This window comes from Entamoeba dispar, genomic scaffold, assembly GCF_000209125.1.
Source record: "Entamoeba dispar SAW760 scf_1105229462641 genomic scaffold, whole genome shotgun sequence".
Classification (NCBI taxonomy): Eukaryota; Evosea; order Mastigamoebida; family Endamoebidae; genus Entamoeba; species Entamoeba dispar.
Genome location: NW_001855294.1, coordinates 28,578 through 46,175, shown reverse-complemented (window position 1 = coordinate 46,175; position 17,598 = coordinate 28,578). Strand labels below are relative to the sequence as shown.

Here is a 17,598-nt window from a genome sequence, read left to right as displayed (position 1 = left end):
GGAGTATCTTGTAGTGCAGATAGAAATATAAAAGGTAAAATCACTAAGGATGGAATTTTTGTTGAAGAATTAGAACACAATCCTGAACAATACTTATGTGGACTTACTCGTGACATTTCTAAAGAACCTACAAGAATCAATTTAGATGTTCCTATGCCAGAAATATTGAAACAACTAACTGTTCTTCCTGTAGAATCCCCTGTATTATTAAGTGGTACTATTATCGTTGCAAGAGATATTGCCCATGCTAGAATCAACGATATTTTAAAAGAAACAGGTGATGTCCCACAATATATTAAAGATCATCCTATCTATTATGCAGGACCTGCTAAACAACCAAAAGGTTATCCAAGTGGATCATTTGGTCCTACTACTTCTGCTCGTATGGATCCTTATGTTGATGACTTCCAAGCACATGGTGGAAGTCTTGTAATGATAGCCAAAGGTAATAGAAGTGAAATGTTAACTAATGCTTGCAAGAAACATGGCGGTTTTTACCTTGGAGCAATTGGAGGTGCTGCTGCTTTATTAGCTGAAAAGAATATTAAAAGTGTTGAGTGCATTGCCTTTGAAGATCTTGGAATGGAAGCTGTGTGGAAAATTAAAGTTGAAGACTTATTGGCTTTTGTTTTAGTTGATGATAAAGGTAATGACTTCTTTAAACAAATTAAGCCATTCTGTTCCTCTTGTTCTAAGAAATGTTGTTGTGAGACAAAATAATACAATTTGATATGATTGAAATCTCAATTCATTTCTTTCATTTCTTATTTTTTATATCTTCCAAAAAATCATTTTTTTCTATCTAAAAGTTATTGTTTGAAAAAATTTAATACATTAGTTCATTCTTTTTCTTAATTTCTTTATTTGTTATCTATTGGAGGTTCTTTTATAAAATAAATGAGAAAAAAGCGGTGATGAATTACGTATACTAGAGAGTGATTTATAGGAGATTTTATCCTCTGTAAAGCAAATAAATTTGTGTTCTAGAAACATATGTATTAGAGTGTTTATCCCATAGTATTTAAATTAAATTATCCATTGTATTTAGGATGAATAATATAAATAATAGATTCAGAATAAACGATATCTAGAATCTAACATGTAATAAAATAAAAATAGAAATGAAAAATAGAAAAAGATATGATTATGCGATATTGACATAACTGGTAATTGATGATATCGGAAAACATCAGACAATTTGAAATTATCTGCTTATTATCGTTATTGAATAACGATAATTAATAAATGACAATAAAAGTTTGTAAAGAATATAAAGAATAATAATGAAGAAGTTGTAAAAATGTATTAAAGAGTTATAAAAGAGAGAAAGAAATCAAAAGATAGTAAAAAAACAATAATAGAAATATTTTAAATTATATCACATGTTTATTAATTATGAAATAATATAAAATGATAGAGATATTAATTAATGTGATATTGAATAAAAAGATAATATAAAAAGAATTAATATTAAGAGAAAGAATGAAATAGAAATCAAAAATTATATTGAAAAGAAAATGAAATATAATCAAATTAAAACAAATAAATAAGAAAATAGAAATCTATTCAAATATTTAAAATTATAAATATCTATTAACAAGAATGATAACACAGTAATAAGAAATAAATGATTAAAATAATAAATAAACATATAAATAAAATAAATAAAGAATACCATATAACAAAAATACTAATTAACACAATAAATAAAATATATTAATGTTAACAACCAGTATTTATGAATAAATAGATTTTAATAACTCCAAAAAAGAAACTATATCAATTAACTAACTTGTTTCAACATCAAATAAACCTCATTGAATATTTTCATTTCAATTACAACTATTTGTTTTAGTGTGAAATACTCTGTTCTAAAAGTGTATTTAGTGTTCCAAAATAATTAAAAGAATCTTCAGAACAATATGATTTTGTTTTAACATTTTTTTTATAAACTAATACACTTCTAAATCCAAATTCAAAAAAAAAACAAATTACTTGATTAATCACATAAGTTAAATGCATGTTCTTTGTGTTTAATATTAAATTTCATTATTCCTTATATTATTCCTTTTGGTTCTGTTAAAAATAAAAATGCATTTGGATCATTTAACCAACTACCAACGTTTTTAATTTTAGAATTAATATCTTTCTAAATTTAATGCCTTTTGTATTTCAATAATAATATGTTGTGTTCTTTATTTATTATTCTTTGATTAAATATAATGCATTAACATTCCAACCTTCACTATTTGAATTAAATTGTATTTTCTAATTTCTCTTGACCTCCATTTTTCTATTCATTTTGTTTAATTATTTAAAAGAATCTTCTTTTCAACTCATTTACTTTCTCATTTTTCTTGTTTAATGCCTAATTCCTTTTTGTACCTACTTTCTTTTTTCAGTGTTTTACTTATCAAATCTTTTGTTTTTTCTTTCTTCTATAATTCTACTGCTATTGAAATATTATTTTTAACCTTTTTTTTTTGAGAATTACTATTGATTTTCATATACAGTACTGTAATTATTTTTATAAATATAAATTATCTTTTCTAACACTAATTATCATTTATATTTTTTTTATAAAAAAGTTCATTTTTTACCATTTTTTCTTTTATATGATAAACCCTTTCTATCCTTACAAATTTATCTGAAGTTGATTCATTTGGCATATCACTCGTTTCTTCTTCTTTTAATGTATTATCAAATACATTTTAATAATCTTCTGTATCTTCTATAATATTATTATTAAGACCTTTAAACATAAAAATACTCTTTTTAACTCATTACCTAACGAATCAACTTGTTATTTGTTTATAAATCATTCTTCTTTTAGTTTTCTTTTTGAAATGAAAGATTTAAATTTTTATCTATTTTTATAAATATCATTTAATCTTCCTCTTTTTTTAAATATTTTTCTTTTTCTTCAGTTAGTTTTTGTTTACTATATCATAAATCATTATAAGACTCTTATTTCTTTATATATTATTCATTTCTAAATTCATTGACAGATCAAAAGAAATTTTAATGGACCTACAGCTTAAGTAATGTAATCTAAAATAACTAATCAATGAAGACACTATCACTTATATCATATGTTTTATCTATTTTATTAACACTAATTATCAAAATTGAAATTAACCTCTTTACAACTTTTTTTATTATTATTGATATACCAAAATAGTTAGACTCTAATGTACATAATATAATTATACTGATCGTGTTTTTGTATCTATTATATTTTTCAGAATATCTTACTATTAAATATAAATCTCTTCTTGATAATCAAAAAAAAAAAATTTTAGTTTTTGCACTGACCACAAAACTGTATATATTTCTTGTTAATTATTTTAATAAAAATCATACAAAGAATAAGTAATAAAAACCTTTTAGAAAATATTAAATGTTTATGACATTAATAAAAACTAACACAACCTATTATATGTTAGACTTTATTAACATTTTTGAATGAAAAAATCTATATACAATAAGTTTAAAAATATTTATATTATTCTATTTTTATTTATAAATTAAGAATGTATCTACCATACTATTATATATATATGTATTATATTAATTCAGATATAAGTTAATAGAGATACATATCAAACAAAACTTATATAAAAATTTGTTAACAGTAACTCATTGTTATAAGATATAGCAATTTCTCAGTTATTTAAATGAATCAACTAATAATATAAGTTAAAAAGAATTGATTCTAACTTTATACCAAATCAATACCCACAAAATACTTATAAAATTGTTACACATTTTTTATATTTTTAAGAATAAATAAACAAGAAATAAACAAATTCAATTCTTTCAAACAATAAAGGAACTCCTCTAGGAAAACGAAAAAATTCTTTTAAATTAAATAATAAAAAAGAAACATTTTTGACCAAAAAAAGAGCAAACTCAAAAAAATAAATTATGAATTCTACTTCCAGTGAAAATGCTTTTAAAATTCTTGCTCAAGGAAATGACTATCTTTCTATTGAAGCAACAGTATCTGCAATTAACAATGTAATTTATTCTGCATCTCATCCAGAAGAAACTCATGGACCAGCAAGAAAAGAACTTTTATCATCATTTTTTAATTCAGCAATAACAACTTTGTACACACCATTAATGGCTGTTGCAACAGACATAAACGGAAATGGAAAAATTTCAAAAGAAGAGTTTAAGAGAACATTAGACATTATTCAACAACATGGGTTAAATAAGAACTCTGAACTTAATCTTGCCAACTCAGTCCTTTTTTGTATTCTTGATTTAAACAACGATGGCAAAGTACCAACTGATGATATGATATGTTTTATTGTTAAAATGGCGCAACAACAACCATCAGAAGAAGCAAAAGAAGGAGTTAGATCTATTATTGATCCGTTACATAGAGGATATGTTGAGTTAAAAGATTTTATTAAAGCAATGAATATGTAATTGAAAACGTTCTATTTCTAAAGACATTTTTCTTTTGTAATTTTTTAATTAAAAAAACATTAATTTAACTAATAACGAACCAATCATCTTAACGCAGAGAGGAATTTTAATCCAAATTCTCCTCCTACAGCTAACATTCCATTAATATCTGGACACCAAGAACATGCTAAGACATCCCCTTTACAATCAATTTGTTTCAACATATAAGGTTTACCACCTTTAGCATCCCATATTTTAACATATTTGTCTTCACCTCCAGTTGCAAAAATACCATTATTGTAAATAGAAGCAGATGTACAAACTTTCTCGTGAGCAACTAGTTCCCAAACAGGGTTATTAAGATTTCTCATATCCCGTAATTCTACCCTACCATCTTCAAAAGTTATCATAAAAAGTCTTCCATCATTGTTCCAAACAAAATCATTCATATCACATTGACAGAACCAATTTCCCAATGTTTTTTGTTGTCGAGCATCAAGAAGATACATCGCTGCTTGAGAGCCATTTTCTCCAAATGATCCAGTAGCCAAAACAGATCCATCTATAGGATTCCAACTACAAACCTGAACTTTCCCTTGATGATGGTTTAATTGATGTGCAACTTTCATTGAGGCTAAATCCCAAAATCTAATAATATGATCAGCAGATCCTGTAGCTAATATATTTTTTTGTAATGAATTCCATCCAACAGATAATACAGTTGCATTGTCATCAAATTTGTCATTAATTTCTCTCGCTTGATTTATTATAGCACCATTCGTTGGATCCAATACAACTAATGGTGTTGTATCTTCCAAAGAATCAATGTTCCATAATTCTAATGGCTTACCTAAACATGAAACAGCTACAATATTTTTTACTCCATTAATTGGGCAAGACCCCATATCAAGATAAGATGTTGTTAATGGAATATTTGGCATAAGAATATCATGGTGAATATACTTATTGTCAGCACTTTGTTCCATAACAACAAACTCTAATCTGTAGTCAACTTCTACATTATCAAACATCCCAGCTATTAACACTGAGTCTGTATCAGCAATTAAATTCTCTTCCACCTCAGAATCATCTTCTTCCATATCAGGGTCAAATCCATCTCCTTGTTTAGTTAATGCATATTTAGCATAATCGTCTTCATCGTCATCATAATTACTTAGTCCATATTTTTTAACAATTTCATCTTCTTCCATTGCTTGGTTTTCATCCCTTTGAACCTCTTCATTATACAATTGTTCAAAATTAGGTATAATTGGATAATTACTTAAATGTGCTTTAGGAATCCAACACGTAGTACTATACATGTTTTATCCTTTTAAACTTCCTTTCTTTTACTTTAAGGGTTTGTTAGGGTTCCTCTTAATTTTAATTTTTTTTAATATTTCTTTAGATAAATAACATAATTTTATTATATTAATTTTTTCTCTATAAAAATTTTGTTTTACATATGAACAACTTAAAGATAAAACAACCCATTGAATTTAAGCAGTCTTGTCAGCTTTCTTTTCTTCAGCAACTGGAGCAGCTTTTTCTTCGACAGCAGTGGTAACAGTTAAAGCAGCTTGTTGTTTTGCTTTATCAGCAAGATCTTTATTAAGTTTATTTTGAATCTTCTTTTGTTTTTCATTATGTTTGAATCCATTAATTCTACCACCGAATTCTCTGTACATATGAGCATTCTCGAAGTAAATAGATTTGACGTTTTGAACAAGTGATTCAAATGCAGCTTTGTCTTCTTTCTTAGTTTCAGTAACAGCAACAACTGCAGCGGTTGGTCTGTGAATTAATTGTCCAAGTCTAGCCTTTCCTTTAACAATGCAGTATGGAACTTGTAATTTCTTGCAAAGATATGGAAGATAAACAACCATTTCTAATGGTTCAACATCATGAGCAATAACAACTAACTTAGCTTGTTTTCTTTCAATTAATCTAACAACATTATTAATACCATAACTAAGAGTAGCTGGTTTTTCAGTTTTCTTTGAAGCAGTAGCTTTTTCACCTTTTTGTGTTTTTTCAGCTAATTCTTTAGCAGCAGCTCTAATTCTTTGTAATTTAGCAGCTCTTTCTTCTGGTTTAATGTGATCAAGAATCTTGAATAATTGAGTGGCATTAGTTTTGTCAAGAGTATGATTGGCAAAAATATTGACTGCTGGTGGAGTCTTTAATCTTTTCATTAATAATCTCTTTTCCTTTTGAATTCTAACATATAATGGATATTTAACATATCTAGTCAAATCACGTGGGTGAGCTACATTACCTTTTCCAAATACCTTCTTATTAGCAACGATAAGTGGGTTGGTTTGTTTTGCTTGCTTTTGCTTATTAGCCTTTCCAGACATCAACCTGCAATTTGACAAAACCCTTTCAAGTTCTACTGCGATTTGGGGTTTAGTTTTTTTCTAATTCTTTAATTATTCTTTTTAGTTATTTTTAACTCATTATGTTTTTTTTAATACCATATTTTAATTATTTCTTTTTTATTTTTTAATAACACAATTTTATCAATAATAAATTAAAAATAAGTTTCCCTTTTAAGGAATTGATATCTTCTTCATCTATTTACTTCTGATAATGAAATATGGATATCTTATTATCAATAACTCTTATTTGTTTTGGATTTTTTTTCTAATAACCATCTTTATAGTTTAACAGTTGTTTTTTATGTAATTGTTAGTGGTTTAGGATTCATTCTTATTAAAAATATATTACTTCTTTTAGGAAGTTATTTATTATTTCTTTTTATTTTTAAATTATGATACTATTATTGATGATTTGCAGTGGTAACAAAAAGAATATTAGTACAAGAAATTTTTATTAAAAAGTTTATATATAAAAAGAAGTATTTTTTAAAAGTATAATAAAGTTTGAAATAAATTAAAGACATTCTTTGTCTATAGAAAGTATTACTAATTTTATTGTTTATTAGTGAAAACTGTATTAGAACAATAGAGAAGTAATTGGTTTACAATATCTTTAATTAATTACTTATTAATTATTAAAGAAATTTAAATTAATTCTAATATTCTGCATTTTATATTTTATTTTCATTATTATTTATTATCTATTTAATGTATTATTCTAAAATAATGTTATCAAATTATATTTACAAAATTGATTCATATTCATAAAATAAATACATTTAATTAGATAAAAATTATACTAAAATAATGAAATAATAATTGAGAAATTTGAACAACCATAATATCAATCTTTTATTATTAATTAATAAGAAAATTATAAATAATCAAAATAAACATAAATTAAATAAAAAAAATATAAAGAATATAATTGTTAATCATCATATATTTACTATTTTATACAATACAATATCACAATATCAATTATTATAATAAAATTAATTTTAAAATAAATATTTATATATGAATATATTAATTTTATTTGATTAATTAAATTTATCAAATAAAATAACAATTAATAATTTTAACTCCTTATTTGATTTTGTTATAATTATACGTTATATATAACAATTATTAATTATAAAAACTTCATCACTCTTTATTGAATCAAATTGACACAAAAATAATAAGGAACTATATAATTAATTTAAAGATTTTCATAAATGATTGGTTGTATTTTTCTAGTTCTTTTAAATTGATTGGTTATTTTAAATACCTAGATCTAAGAACTTAAAAATAAACCTATTTAAAGGAAATAGTGACAGAAAGAAACCATACAATATTCCAAATGGCTATGAATTGTCCAGAACCATCACTCTCTCGTGATCGTAAGAGAGTTTCTAGAAGTAGTGAGGCATGTATAACTAATGCAATAGTTTATGTGTTCATTTCACAAATGAATGGAAGTGTTACATTTAGAAAGACTAAAAGATCTAAACAAACGGTAAAGATGTACTTACCTGAAACCGTTAATTTGAATGGCACATTATATGACCAAAATACACTTGCCTCTATGAGTGATTCTTTAATTAAGGAAGTAGTTGGAGAAGAGCCTATGGATATTAATTCTATGAATGATAAACAATATAATAGAAGTAAAGAGGCACAAATTAATAATGGATTATTATATCTTTTAAGGACACTTGGATATTCTTTTAGTATTAAACAAACTAAAAAAACTAAATGTACAGAACGTTTAGTTAAAATTAGTTCATTAACTACACCTTTTGGTGATGTTATTGGAAGTGAATTACTTGAATCTGTTGGTACTGCATTTAGTAAACAAATTGAAGAAATGTTTGGTAGAGAAATGACTATTACTGTTACTAACGAATCGTTACAGGCTAATCATGCTTCTATTCCTACTCTTCCATTCAGTTTCTATAAAACTGAAATGTGTCAACAAAATATTGCTCAAAGTATTCCAATTGAAGGGTCTATTGTAGGTTCATATATTTCTGATGGTAATGAAATTTATTTTGTTCCAAATGAACAAATACCATTTAGTTTTACCATGTAATTTTATTTATTTTATAGCAATATTTTATTTGTTAATATCAAAATTATTTAACAAAATATTTGTTTTTTTCTTTGGTTTTTTCTTAAAATACTTTTCTGTATAAAAGAAAAAGTATAAAAAATGAAATATTTTCTTCTAATCTCATCTTTATAATCTTTAATCTTTTTATTTTAAATAAACTAAAGATGCTCTTATTCATTTTTCTCGTAATAATTTACTATTGGATTGTGTTATTTTGTAGGGAATTAAATTAGCTTATAATGTCTTAAAATTTTATTTCTTATAATTCAATTCCTTCATTCAGAAATAAAACACCTATATATATTAATTGATAATTCTTCATGCACCTCTCAATAGCAAGAACATGAGGGTGAGTTATTCAAACTAAACCACTCATCATATTTAATCCAGCTCAAGAAAACTGTATTACATAAGTAGAACAAGTCATTTACTAGAACTCTATTGAATTCTTAAATAATTATGTATTGTAAATGATAAATAGTACCGAAGAATAATAAAAAGAAGAAATGAACGATCACAACTATTATGTCTAACATGAACTACTTAGAAATGAGAAGAAACCAATTGTTTATTTTCTTTCTTTATTTTTCTTGAATCATTTTTCTAATTTGTCTTTATTCTAAAGTATTTTTATAACAATAGCTATAAGAAAAATAATAATAATATTATTAGTTTAAGTATGAATTATGATAAATACATATAATAAATAGACAAGAGTTGAAGATAAGAGGTTCTGTAGCAAATTTAATCTTCATGAATATTAAATTTCTAAAATAACTTCTCAACAACACTTAGAGTGACAATGTGGAGTTCAAATATTTCTCAAAACTCATCTCCTCATTCTATACAATCAAACCAACTAATCTTAAAATCTTATATGATAATATTTGATAATGATAATGATTTTTAAATCAAACAATACTCAAAAAGATGGTATTCATCAATTATTGAATTTATTATTGTTTATTCATGTGTTTGCCTGCCTTTTCTATTTTTAATTTCATGAAGACAGTGTCTATTTTTATTTATAGAGTAACCGAACTATTTTCCACGTCAACTTTCAAAATAGAAAGTTTGTGTTTTCTTCAACAAAAATAAATAATTTCTAAAAATAGCATTTCAAATGACAAATAAGCTTATCATATAAAAAAATTAACTAAAAAAAAAATATACCTCCGTCTCATCATAAGGAAAAATACCAAAACTAAATTTAGATAGAGGATTTGATAAAGAAAGGAACTTAATTAGAAGGAATCATTCAGCCTAGATGGAACAACAAACACAAGTCTCTTTAAAGAAAGGTGCAAAACACTGGAAAAAAAGAAAGTCTAGTCATTGTGAAACATTTCCACATTATCTTGAAATCAATGGAAGTATTCCATCTGTTATTATTTCTCCATCAGACCAGCAACCAAAATGCACAATTCTTTATAGCCACCATTCAACAGAGCGATTAGAAACAATTTATGAATGGTTAAGAAAAATGTCATTATTACTTCATTCTGTTGTTGTTGGTTATGAGTACCCAGGATACATGAACGGAACAACAGAATTTTCTGAAGATTCACTAGCTAAAGTTATTGTTCAAGTTTTTGATTATATTGTTAAGACAATGAACGTAGATTCAAATAAAATTATTCTATTTGGTAAAGGGGCTGGGGCAGCACCAACTTTATTCCAAGCATATAAATGTAGAAAAGAACATTCAGTTGGAGGAGTTATTCTTGTTAATCCACTAGTTAATACATCCCTAGTTACTTTATCTAAATTTCAAAAAGTTAGTCATATAAAAGCAGTAATTGCACCTGTTGCTGTTATTTTTGGTCAGTTAATTAATGAAAAAAAATATATCAGAAAACTTTATTCACTGCTTCAAAATAAAAAAGGAATTGCTATGATAGATAATGGAAGTTATGATCTAGAAACACATTTTTGTGATGAGTTAACTGATGAAATTATTAAGTTTCTTGTAGGGTTCATTCCAGATTTGGCAGGTTATTTTAATGGAGACGAAATAGAGAAAGAGAGACCAAAAGAGTATCAGTTTAATTCTTTTAATGAAATAAGTACATTTCTCAGTCAAAGAAACCTCCAACATCTGACTGATTTATTGATTTCTTTTGGATATTGCACAGTAGATAATTTCATGACAATGTTTCCTGATGAATATGAATTTCTTGGATTAGAACCAAACGATTTGATCGCTTTTAAGCAATTAGTAGAAGATGCAAAGAAAGACCCTTCTTTATTACATCCAAAAACAAAAAGAAAATCACATAGTGTGATGATTCCTAATGCTAAAGAAATGTTTAGTGATGAAGCACTGAAGGATTTGAATGTATTTGAGAAGAGAAATAGTGTTAAAGACATTTTATTCCAAAGAAAAGTAAAAAGAACGTCAGTCCCTTATTTACTTACAACTCCTACAGAAACCAAACATAACGAATCACATGAATTACCCCATGAACAGGTTATTGTTGTAAACAACCACAAGAAAAAGTCATAGTAAAAGTGATGTTATTTGTTATCAGAAAAACACAAGTGAAAAGGAAACAAAAGCAATTGTTGGGTATAATGAAAAAAAAGAATGAATAAGTAGAAATAATAAATTTAGTATTTGTTTTTTAATTTCATTTTTCTTTTAAAATAGAACTATGAACTAAAAATTATATATGGATAAAATTGAAGAAGAATTTATGAAATTTAATAATAACAACAATAATAATTGTTACATGAAGTATAAAAATGAAGAAATAGAACTTTGGATAGATTCATGGATTAATAAGAAAGAAAAGTTTCAAGAACATATAAAATTTATTGATGCTTTGTTTCACAGTATAAATAATCATAAACAAATTAATCAATTACTTCAGAAATTTCTTCATAATAAGTCATTGAATTCTATTCATTGTTTACACTTTTTAATTCAAACCAATTATGTCTATGAACATTTTGACATTGTGTCTCTTCTTAATCAAATTTTTTCATTAACCGTTAGTCTAAAAGAAGATACAGAACAACAGAAATTCATTGATTTCGAACATTTCAAAGAATCAATGCTTGAAAATATCTCAATTATTAACAATAAAACAATCTCAATAGTTGAAGAATTAAGTAAGTTATGTTTTGATATTCACCAAAAAGGTGGGTTAATTATCTTTTTGAGAACACTCATTAACCATAAGCAAAATTCTGATATTTTTCCCATTGAATTAACACTAACACCAATTACTATTTCAATTATCTTTCATTCGTTAATTGGTGGACTAAAATATTTTGAACCAACTCCAATTCAGTTTAATTCTTTTCTATTAAAAAAGTTATTAGAAATACCTCCAAAACCAATTAATTCTTGTATTCTACCCTGTAATTCTTCAAAAACACAAGAAGAACCAAATGAAGAATTATTTGATTTTCAAACATATTTGAAGGATATTTCATTTGAAGATCATTCACTTCAAACATATTTGGTTCATCTTTGTTATTATTTTCATTACTGTTATTTGTCTGAATTACAATTTTTTCATTCTCGTTCTTTGTCATTATTTTCTAAATCATCAATGAAATTATCTTCACAAATTATCTCATTATTTTTGTGTGATTTATCAAATCATATTTTACCATGTTATTTCTCTAGTCTTCAAGACTTCTTTTTTTATTTAGTTTCTCTTCCATTAGAATCTAATTCTTTCACTATCTTCGAGGATCTTATTCACTTTTCATCAATTTTATTATATCACTCAGTAATTATGCCAAAATCATTTCTTTCAAAATTCAATAATTACTTACAAACATTGGTTTTATCTTTACTTAATTACTTTGAAATATTACCATTATCATTAAAAGATGTTACTTTAAAGTTTTTAGTTCAATGTCTACCACATTTAATAGAAGTTACTTCATCAAAAGTGATTGAAATCTCTTCACTTTTTCCAGTATCATTACAAATGTATCTTTTACAACTCAATAAGTCTAGTTATTCTTCTTCATTTTATCTTCTTCGATTTATAGCTCCAATGCCTTTTTATCGAGTGACTGGTTCATCACTTCCACTTTCAATTTTTCAATCTGTTGGGTCTGTTCTTTCCACTTTAGTTCTTCCTTTTAAATCAAATTTGTTAGTATCACTAATCACGGCTTCTCAAGAATATCTTTCAGAGTGTTTTTCAGGAATTAATCTCTCACGATGTTTTATTGATAACATCACAAGAATGGTAGAAACTATTGATTTTATATTTTGGTTAACGGATAAACAAGATTTAACAGATGACAGTCTTTTGTCTTTACATCTTCTTATTGGTTCATTGATAACATTATTACAAAAAATTACTACTCTCAAAGAAATCAGAGAGCCATTCAGAAACAAGTTTATACGTAGTCTTATTTTAATAATTGTTGAGTTAGAAACATTAATACAATTAGTTGTTGATGATATAGTACTTGAAAATGATCAACGTACAATTGTCAATGCATTACTTCATTATATTAATTGGAATCATCTTTCTACAGAAAAATGTTTGTTTGATTCTTTTATTTTTAATTAGTTTAATCAATTAGTTTTTGTTTGTTCTGTTGATTTGAATGAACCACAATGGTTTAATTGGAAATCTAGCAAAGATGTCTTTAATACAACACTAACACTACCACAAATAAATAATCTTTATCACACTTTTACTAGAATTACTTCACTAACACAACCATAAATCCATGGATAATAAAGAATAAACAAATATTTAACATTTCAATAATTAATTACAAAAGAGTGTGTTATTAATTTATTCTTCAAAATATTATAATTTCTATTATCATTTCTTCATTAAATTATTGAAAAAGTACACAGATTATAGTACAATTCTTTTGGGTTTAATTCAACTCATTTAAATTAAATTTCTTTTATTATAAATAATTTAGATATATGTTAGAGTTGAATTATATTCTTACAATGGTTGAATTTTTGTTCTAGAAAGGAATAACTATTTACAATAAAGGAAAAATCATCATTTATTGGTAAATAGAATTAGAAGATTTTATAGGTTGTATTTAGTTTAATTGAATTATTGTTTAGATGTACTTTACTTTTGTTATGAAAAGTGAATAAATATAATCTTCTTTGATTATAAAGATAGTGTTTTAATGATATAAATTATTTGGAACATTTCAGAAAGAGATTATTATTTAAAAGAAAACAAAAGAACTTTTATGAAAAAACAGAAAATTAATAACAACAAAATGATTTTTCTTTTAAGTAGAATATGGGATATATCACATAAAAAAAAAGATACATCAAAGTCATTCCTCAAAGTAAATGTAAAAATAAAACCCTCTTTTGAAACAATGATAAGATTCAAAGAATAAGGAAGATTTACTTTGTTAGAAATATGTGTTTCATAAAGAAGGAACATCCTTTTTTTAATTCATATTAAGAAAATAAGTAATAGATTAGAATAAGAAAGTAGAGGAAGAATGGATATAAAAGAAAGAACAAATAAAAGAAATAAAAAGGGTTAAAAAAAAAATAAAAAAAAAATATAAATAAAAGAATTAAAAACTAAGAAAACTTGAAAAATTAATAATATATGACTAATACAGAGTGTTCAAAACAATTAGAAAGTACTGTTAAATTTGTTCAAGAAGCAATAAATCGATTTGCTCTTCATGATTCTCTTAAATATAATTTTTTAGTTCAACAATTAAATAACCCTTTTAATGATAAAATAATAACGTGGATTGAATCACTAACTCAATGTACTTCATTAATTCAATCAACTCATACTGAATTATTAAATGCAATATATACAATTAAACTTCCTCCAAGTCAACCTATTTATGAAGGTTATGGAACACTTCTTCTTCATTTAGTTACAGCAAATACAACACATGTTCAAGGTGCTCTTAATTCTTTATTTCTTAGAGTTATTCCAGATAATGAAGTAATTTTTCCTGTCTTAAGTAATCTCTTTCAAAAATTTATTGAAGTTGTTCCTCTTTCTTCTAGAGTTTTTCCACAAATTTTTACTAAATGTGTTCCTACACGTTGGAGACCAATTAATGAATTTTGTACATATATTTTATTCTTTTTAAAAGCTATTCCTTCAGTACCAGAAGTTGCAGGATTAGCAATTTTAGCTAGTATTGATCGAGCAGTTTTATATGATTCTGAATTACAAAAATCTACAGAATTATTTGCTATGGAAGAAAATGATACAGCAAGTTCATTAGATAATATTATTTCTTTCTTACTTGGATGGATAAAAGATATTCCATTAGAATTAGAACAAAGTTTTTTTATTGCTTTTGATGCATATGTTGCAAGAGCAAGTTATTTAACACATGTACCAATTGCTTATTTATCATATTGTTATAATGAAGAAAGATGTTGTAAATTTGTTAAATTTTTAATAGAAAATGTACAAAATCATAATATTAATGATAGTTATCGTGCATTATATATTTGTCATCTTGGAGGATTTGTTGCAGATTCAACAATATTACCTGCTACTATAACATTAGAAATAATTAATCAAATTGGAGAAATATTTAAAATAGAAAATAATGTTATTATTAAATTATTATTATGTCAACAAGTTTTTCGTATTATTAATAATAAAATTATTGAATTACAAACAAGAACAGATATTAGTAGATTATTTGGACAACAATCAATATTAGTTCATATGATAGTTGATCAATGTAATCCTCTTGGTAATTGTAGTCAAAAAACAATTAGAGAATTTGTTAATATTTGTAAAGAAAAACAATTAATGGACCCACAACAAGTATTAGCTCAACATGCTTTGTTAAGTGAACCTCAATTTATTAGTTGTCCTTTATGTTCATATGATCCTTATGATGTCCCAAGTACTTTTAGAGAAAATGTAAAGAATTTAATTGTTGAACGTCATATTGATGAAATTCAACCAACTACATCTAAAGAAGAATCATCATGGCAACAAAATTCTTGGGACTTTTCTTTATAAATTCCATTTTTCAATTGATTGATTTTGAATGAAAATTTAATTTTTATTTCTTCTCTTTATTGATTTTATATTACCATTTAGTTTAAGAATTTGATAACTTTGACTTATCTTTTTTTTCATATTCTAATAAATTATCTAGACATTATAAAATGGAAGATAATTACTTCTATGAATTCATTAAACTCTATTTGCTTTTGTTTTATCTTAATCTTTCATTTTGAAAAAATAAAAAATAAATTGATATTTAAAGTTCTAAAAATAAATTGAATGAAAAAAAACAAAAAAAGAATCACACAAATCAAGAAAGAAAGAGAAAAAAAAAAAAAACAAATAATGTTATTGAGAAAAGGAACGAAAAATTGAAGAGGAACTGTCATTGTTTCTATCTTATGGAAAGAAAAGAAGAAAAGAAAGGGATTTTTGATTTTATTAATGGAACAAATGTGTCAAATGCAATTAGCTCATTATTTAAAGGAACAACAACAGCAGTTAGTAATCTTTTAATAGATAAAGTAGATTTTGAAGGGGATTATTCTATGTGTGGAGAAATTTGTCAATATTTAAATAAACGAGATTATCTTAAAGTAAGACAAGTGTGTTGTTTTGGAATTCCAAGAAAAATTCGAGGATTTGTTTGGTATGCATTACTTCTTCGTCCTAAAACAACACAAGAAATTAGAGGTTTAAGTAATAATGAAAATAATCTTTTATATTGGAATAATGTAAATGAATTTCATATTGATTCAGATCAATTTTTATATTCTGAAGATGCTGAAGTTATTGATTGGGATGTAACTAGAACATATCCTATTGGATATGATTCTTTGTTTCAATCAGACCGTCTTCGTAATGTTCTTAGAAGAGTATTAAGAATGTTTCTATATATACATCCAAAAGGATATTTTCAAGGATTAAATGATATTGTTTCAATTATTATTATTGTACTTGTGGATATGTTTACTAAACAAAAGTTAAAAGTTGAAGATATTATACAACTTTCTTTAGAAGATCTCAAACGAATAGAATCAACTACATATTCATTTCTTGAAGCATTATCAAGTTTACTTGCAGTTAATATTTATGGAATAGAAAAAGATATTCATGCAATAGGATTAATGAATGATTTTCTTAATTTACTCAAAGTAATGAATTCAAAAGCATTGAAAATGGATGAACAAATGTTAAAACAACAAACATGGAGATGGTTTGTATGTCTTTTTTCAAGAGAATTCACTGTAGAAAAAGTTATTGTTATTTGGGATCGTTTTATTTCAGATCCACGAGGAAAAGGATTTAGAAATGGTATTGTTTGTTTTGCTGCTGCATTGATTGAAGATATTGTTAGTCATGTTGTTGATATTAGAGATATTGAAGAAGTTAATAAACTTAATCGGAATTATTGTAAAGAAATGAATGATATAACCTTTTCTCGTATATTGAATAGAGCTATTGATATAAGAGTAGATTATTTCCAAAAGATTCTTTAAAAATTAATATTGAATTGTATTCTTTTTTTTTTCTTCTTTATTTTTTAAATTGTTCTTTTTAATTAATATTAACATTATTAAATATTATTTGTTATATAATGATAATGTATTAAATATAAATGAATTAGTTATCTATTTAAAAGCTCTTTTATAATCTTTATAATAAATATGAATTACCTAGTTAACAGATTTTATTTTTAATGAATTTATCAATGTTGAAGATAATTTTAAGTAGATCA

The 17,598-nt window shown here is 24.8% G+C and overlaps 8 protein-coding genes across 8 annotated transcripts in view, besides 29 other annotated features; 6 read left to right on the top strand and 2 right to left on the bottom strand.

Moving 5' to 3' along the window:
- EDI_198110 (serine acetyltransferase, putative) overlaps positions 1-720 on the top strand; it is a gene marked incomplete at both ends in the record, with an annotated part of 1,824 nt that extends 1,104 nt beyond the window's left edge. Inside the window, one exon of the mRNA XM_001739984.1 lies at positions 5-720. Within this exon, the coding sequence (XP_001740036.1) occupies positions 5-720 (716 nt within the window). The remainder of the gene's footprint in view (positions 1-4) is intronic.
- Positions 721-1,344: 624 nt separating this feature from the next.
- Positions 1,345-1,379: a sequence feature (AT_rich).
- A 16-nt stretch (positions 1,380-1,395) lies between these two features.
- Positions 1,396-1,560: a microsatellite.
- Positions 1,561-1,568: 8 nt separating this feature from the next.
- Positions 1,569-1,590: a sequence feature (AT_rich).
- A 31-nt stretch (positions 1,591-1,621) lies between these two features.
- Positions 1,622-1,669: a microsatellite.
- Positions 1,670-1,825: 156 nt separating this feature from the next.
- Positions 1,826-2,396: a repeat region.
- A 122-nt stretch (positions 2,397-2,518) lies between these two features.
- Positions 2,519-2,587: a sequence feature (AT_rich).
- A 266-nt stretch (positions 2,588-2,853) lies between these two features.
- Positions 2,854-2,891: a sequence feature (AT_rich).
- A 598-nt stretch (positions 2,892-3,489) lies between these two features.
- Positions 3,490-3,531: a sequence feature (AT_rich).
- Positions 3,532-3,548: 17 nt separating this feature from the next.
- Positions 3,549-3,576: a sequence feature (AT_rich).
- Positions 3,577-3,766: 190 nt separating this feature from the next.
- Positions 3,767-3,794: a sequence feature (AT_rich).
- A 57-nt stretch (positions 3,795-3,851) lies between these two features.
- Positions 3,852-3,882: a sequence feature (AT_rich).
- A 45-nt stretch (positions 3,883-3,927) lies between these two features.
- EDI_198100 (uncharacterized protein) lies at positions 3,928-4,437 on the top strand (the record flags this gene model as incomplete). The annotated part of the gene is made up of 1 exon (XM_001739983.1): positions 3,928-4,437. One exon carries the CDS (start codon positions 3,928-3,930, stop codon positions 4,435-4,437), a length of 510 nt encoding a protein of 169 aa, XP_001740035.1.
- A 37-nt stretch (positions 4,438-4,474) lies between these two features.
- Positions 4,475-4,505: a sequence feature (AT_rich).
- Positions 4,506-4,520: 15 nt separating this feature from the next.
- On the bottom strand, positions 4,521-5,738 carry EDI_198090 (WD-repeat protein, putative; the record flags this gene model as incomplete). The annotated part of the gene is made up of 1 exon (XM_001739982.1): positions 4,521-5,738. One exon carries the CDS (start codon positions 5,736-5,738, stop codon positions 4,521-4,523), a length of 1,218 nt encoding a protein of 405 aa, XP_001740034.1.
- A 55-nt stretch (positions 5,739-5,793) lies between these two features.
- Positions 5,794-5,872: a sequence feature (AT_rich).
- A 43-nt stretch (positions 5,873-5,915) lies between these two features.
- On the bottom strand, positions 5,916-6,776 carry EDI_198080 (60S ribosomal protein L7A-2, putative; the record flags this gene model as incomplete). Its single annotated transcript, XM_001739981.1, has 1 exon — positions 5,916-6,776. One exon carries the CDS (start codon positions 6,774-6,776, stop codon positions 5,916-5,918), a length of 861 nt encoding a protein of 286 aa, XP_001740033.1.
- Positions 6,777-6,843: 67 nt separating this feature from the next.
- Positions 6,844-6,959: a sequence feature (AT_rich).
- Positions 6,960-7,159: 200 nt separating this feature from the next.
- Positions 7,160-7,191: a sequence feature (AT_rich).
- Positions 7,192-7,242: 51 nt separating this feature from the next.
- Positions 7,243-7,316: a sequence feature (AT_rich).
- A 93-nt stretch (positions 7,317-7,409) lies between these two features.
- Positions 7,410-7,618: a sequence feature (AT_rich).
- A 29-nt stretch (positions 7,619-7,647) lies between these two features.
- Positions 7,648-7,941: a sequence feature (AT_rich).
- A 201-nt stretch (positions 7,942-8,142) lies between these two features.
- Positions 8,143-8,874, top strand: EDI_198070 (uncharacterized protein; the record flags this gene model as incomplete). Its single annotated transcript, XM_001739980.1, has 1 exon — positions 8,143-8,874. One exon carries the CDS (start codon positions 8,143-8,145, stop codon positions 8,872-8,874), a length of 732 nt encoding a protein of 243 aa, XP_001740032.1.
- Positions 8,872-8,943: a sequence feature (AT_rich).
- A 601-nt stretch (positions 8,944-9,544) lies between these two features.
- Positions 9,545-9,604: a sequence feature (AT_rich).
- Positions 9,605-10,036: 432 nt separating this feature from the next.
- Positions 10,037-10,067: a sequence feature (AT_rich).
- Positions 10,068-10,162: 95 nt separating this feature from the next.
- Positions 10,163-11,401, top strand: EDI_198060 (uncharacterized protein; the record flags this gene model as incomplete). Its single annotated transcript, XM_001739979.1, has 1 exon — positions 10,163-11,401. The coding sequence occupies one exon, from the start codon at positions 10,163-10,165 to the stop codon at positions 11,399-11,401; it is 1,239 nt and encodes a 412-aa protein (XP_001740031.1).
- A 93-nt stretch (positions 11,402-11,494) lies between these two features.
- Positions 11,495-11,544: a sequence feature (AT_rich).
- A 2,226-nt stretch (positions 11,545-13,770) lies between these two features.
- Positions 13,771-13,805: a sequence feature (AT_rich).
- Positions 13,806-14,364: 559 nt separating this feature from the next.
- Positions 14,365-14,433: a microsatellite.
- Positions 14,434-14,471: 38 nt separating this feature from the next.
- On the top strand, positions 14,472-15,872 carry EDI_198050 (uncharacterized protein; the record flags this gene model as incomplete). The annotated part of the gene is made up of 1 exon (XM_001739978.1): positions 14,472-15,872. One exon carries the CDS (start codon positions 14,472-14,474, stop codon positions 15,870-15,872), a length of 1,401 nt encoding a protein of 466 aa, XP_001740030.1.
- Positions 15,427-15,471: a sequence feature (AT_rich).
- Positions 15,488-15,509: a sequence feature (AT_rich).
- Positions 15,873-16,092: 220 nt separating the features above from the next.
- Positions 16,093-16,137: a sequence feature (AT_rich).
- A 5-nt stretch (positions 16,138-16,142) lies between these two features.
- Positions 16,143-16,203: a microsatellite.
- A 58-nt stretch (positions 16,204-16,261) lies between these two features.
- EDI_198040 (uncharacterized protein) lies at positions 16,262-17,359 on the top strand (the record flags this gene model as incomplete). Its single annotated transcript, XM_001739977.1, has 1 exon — positions 16,262-17,359. The coding sequence occupies one exon, from the start codon at positions 16,262-16,264 to the stop codon at positions 17,357-17,359; it is 1,098 nt and encodes a 365-aa protein (XP_001740029.1).
- Positions 17,355-17,480: a sequence feature (AT_rich).
- The last annotated feature ends 118 nt before the right edge of the window (positions 17,481-17,598 follow it).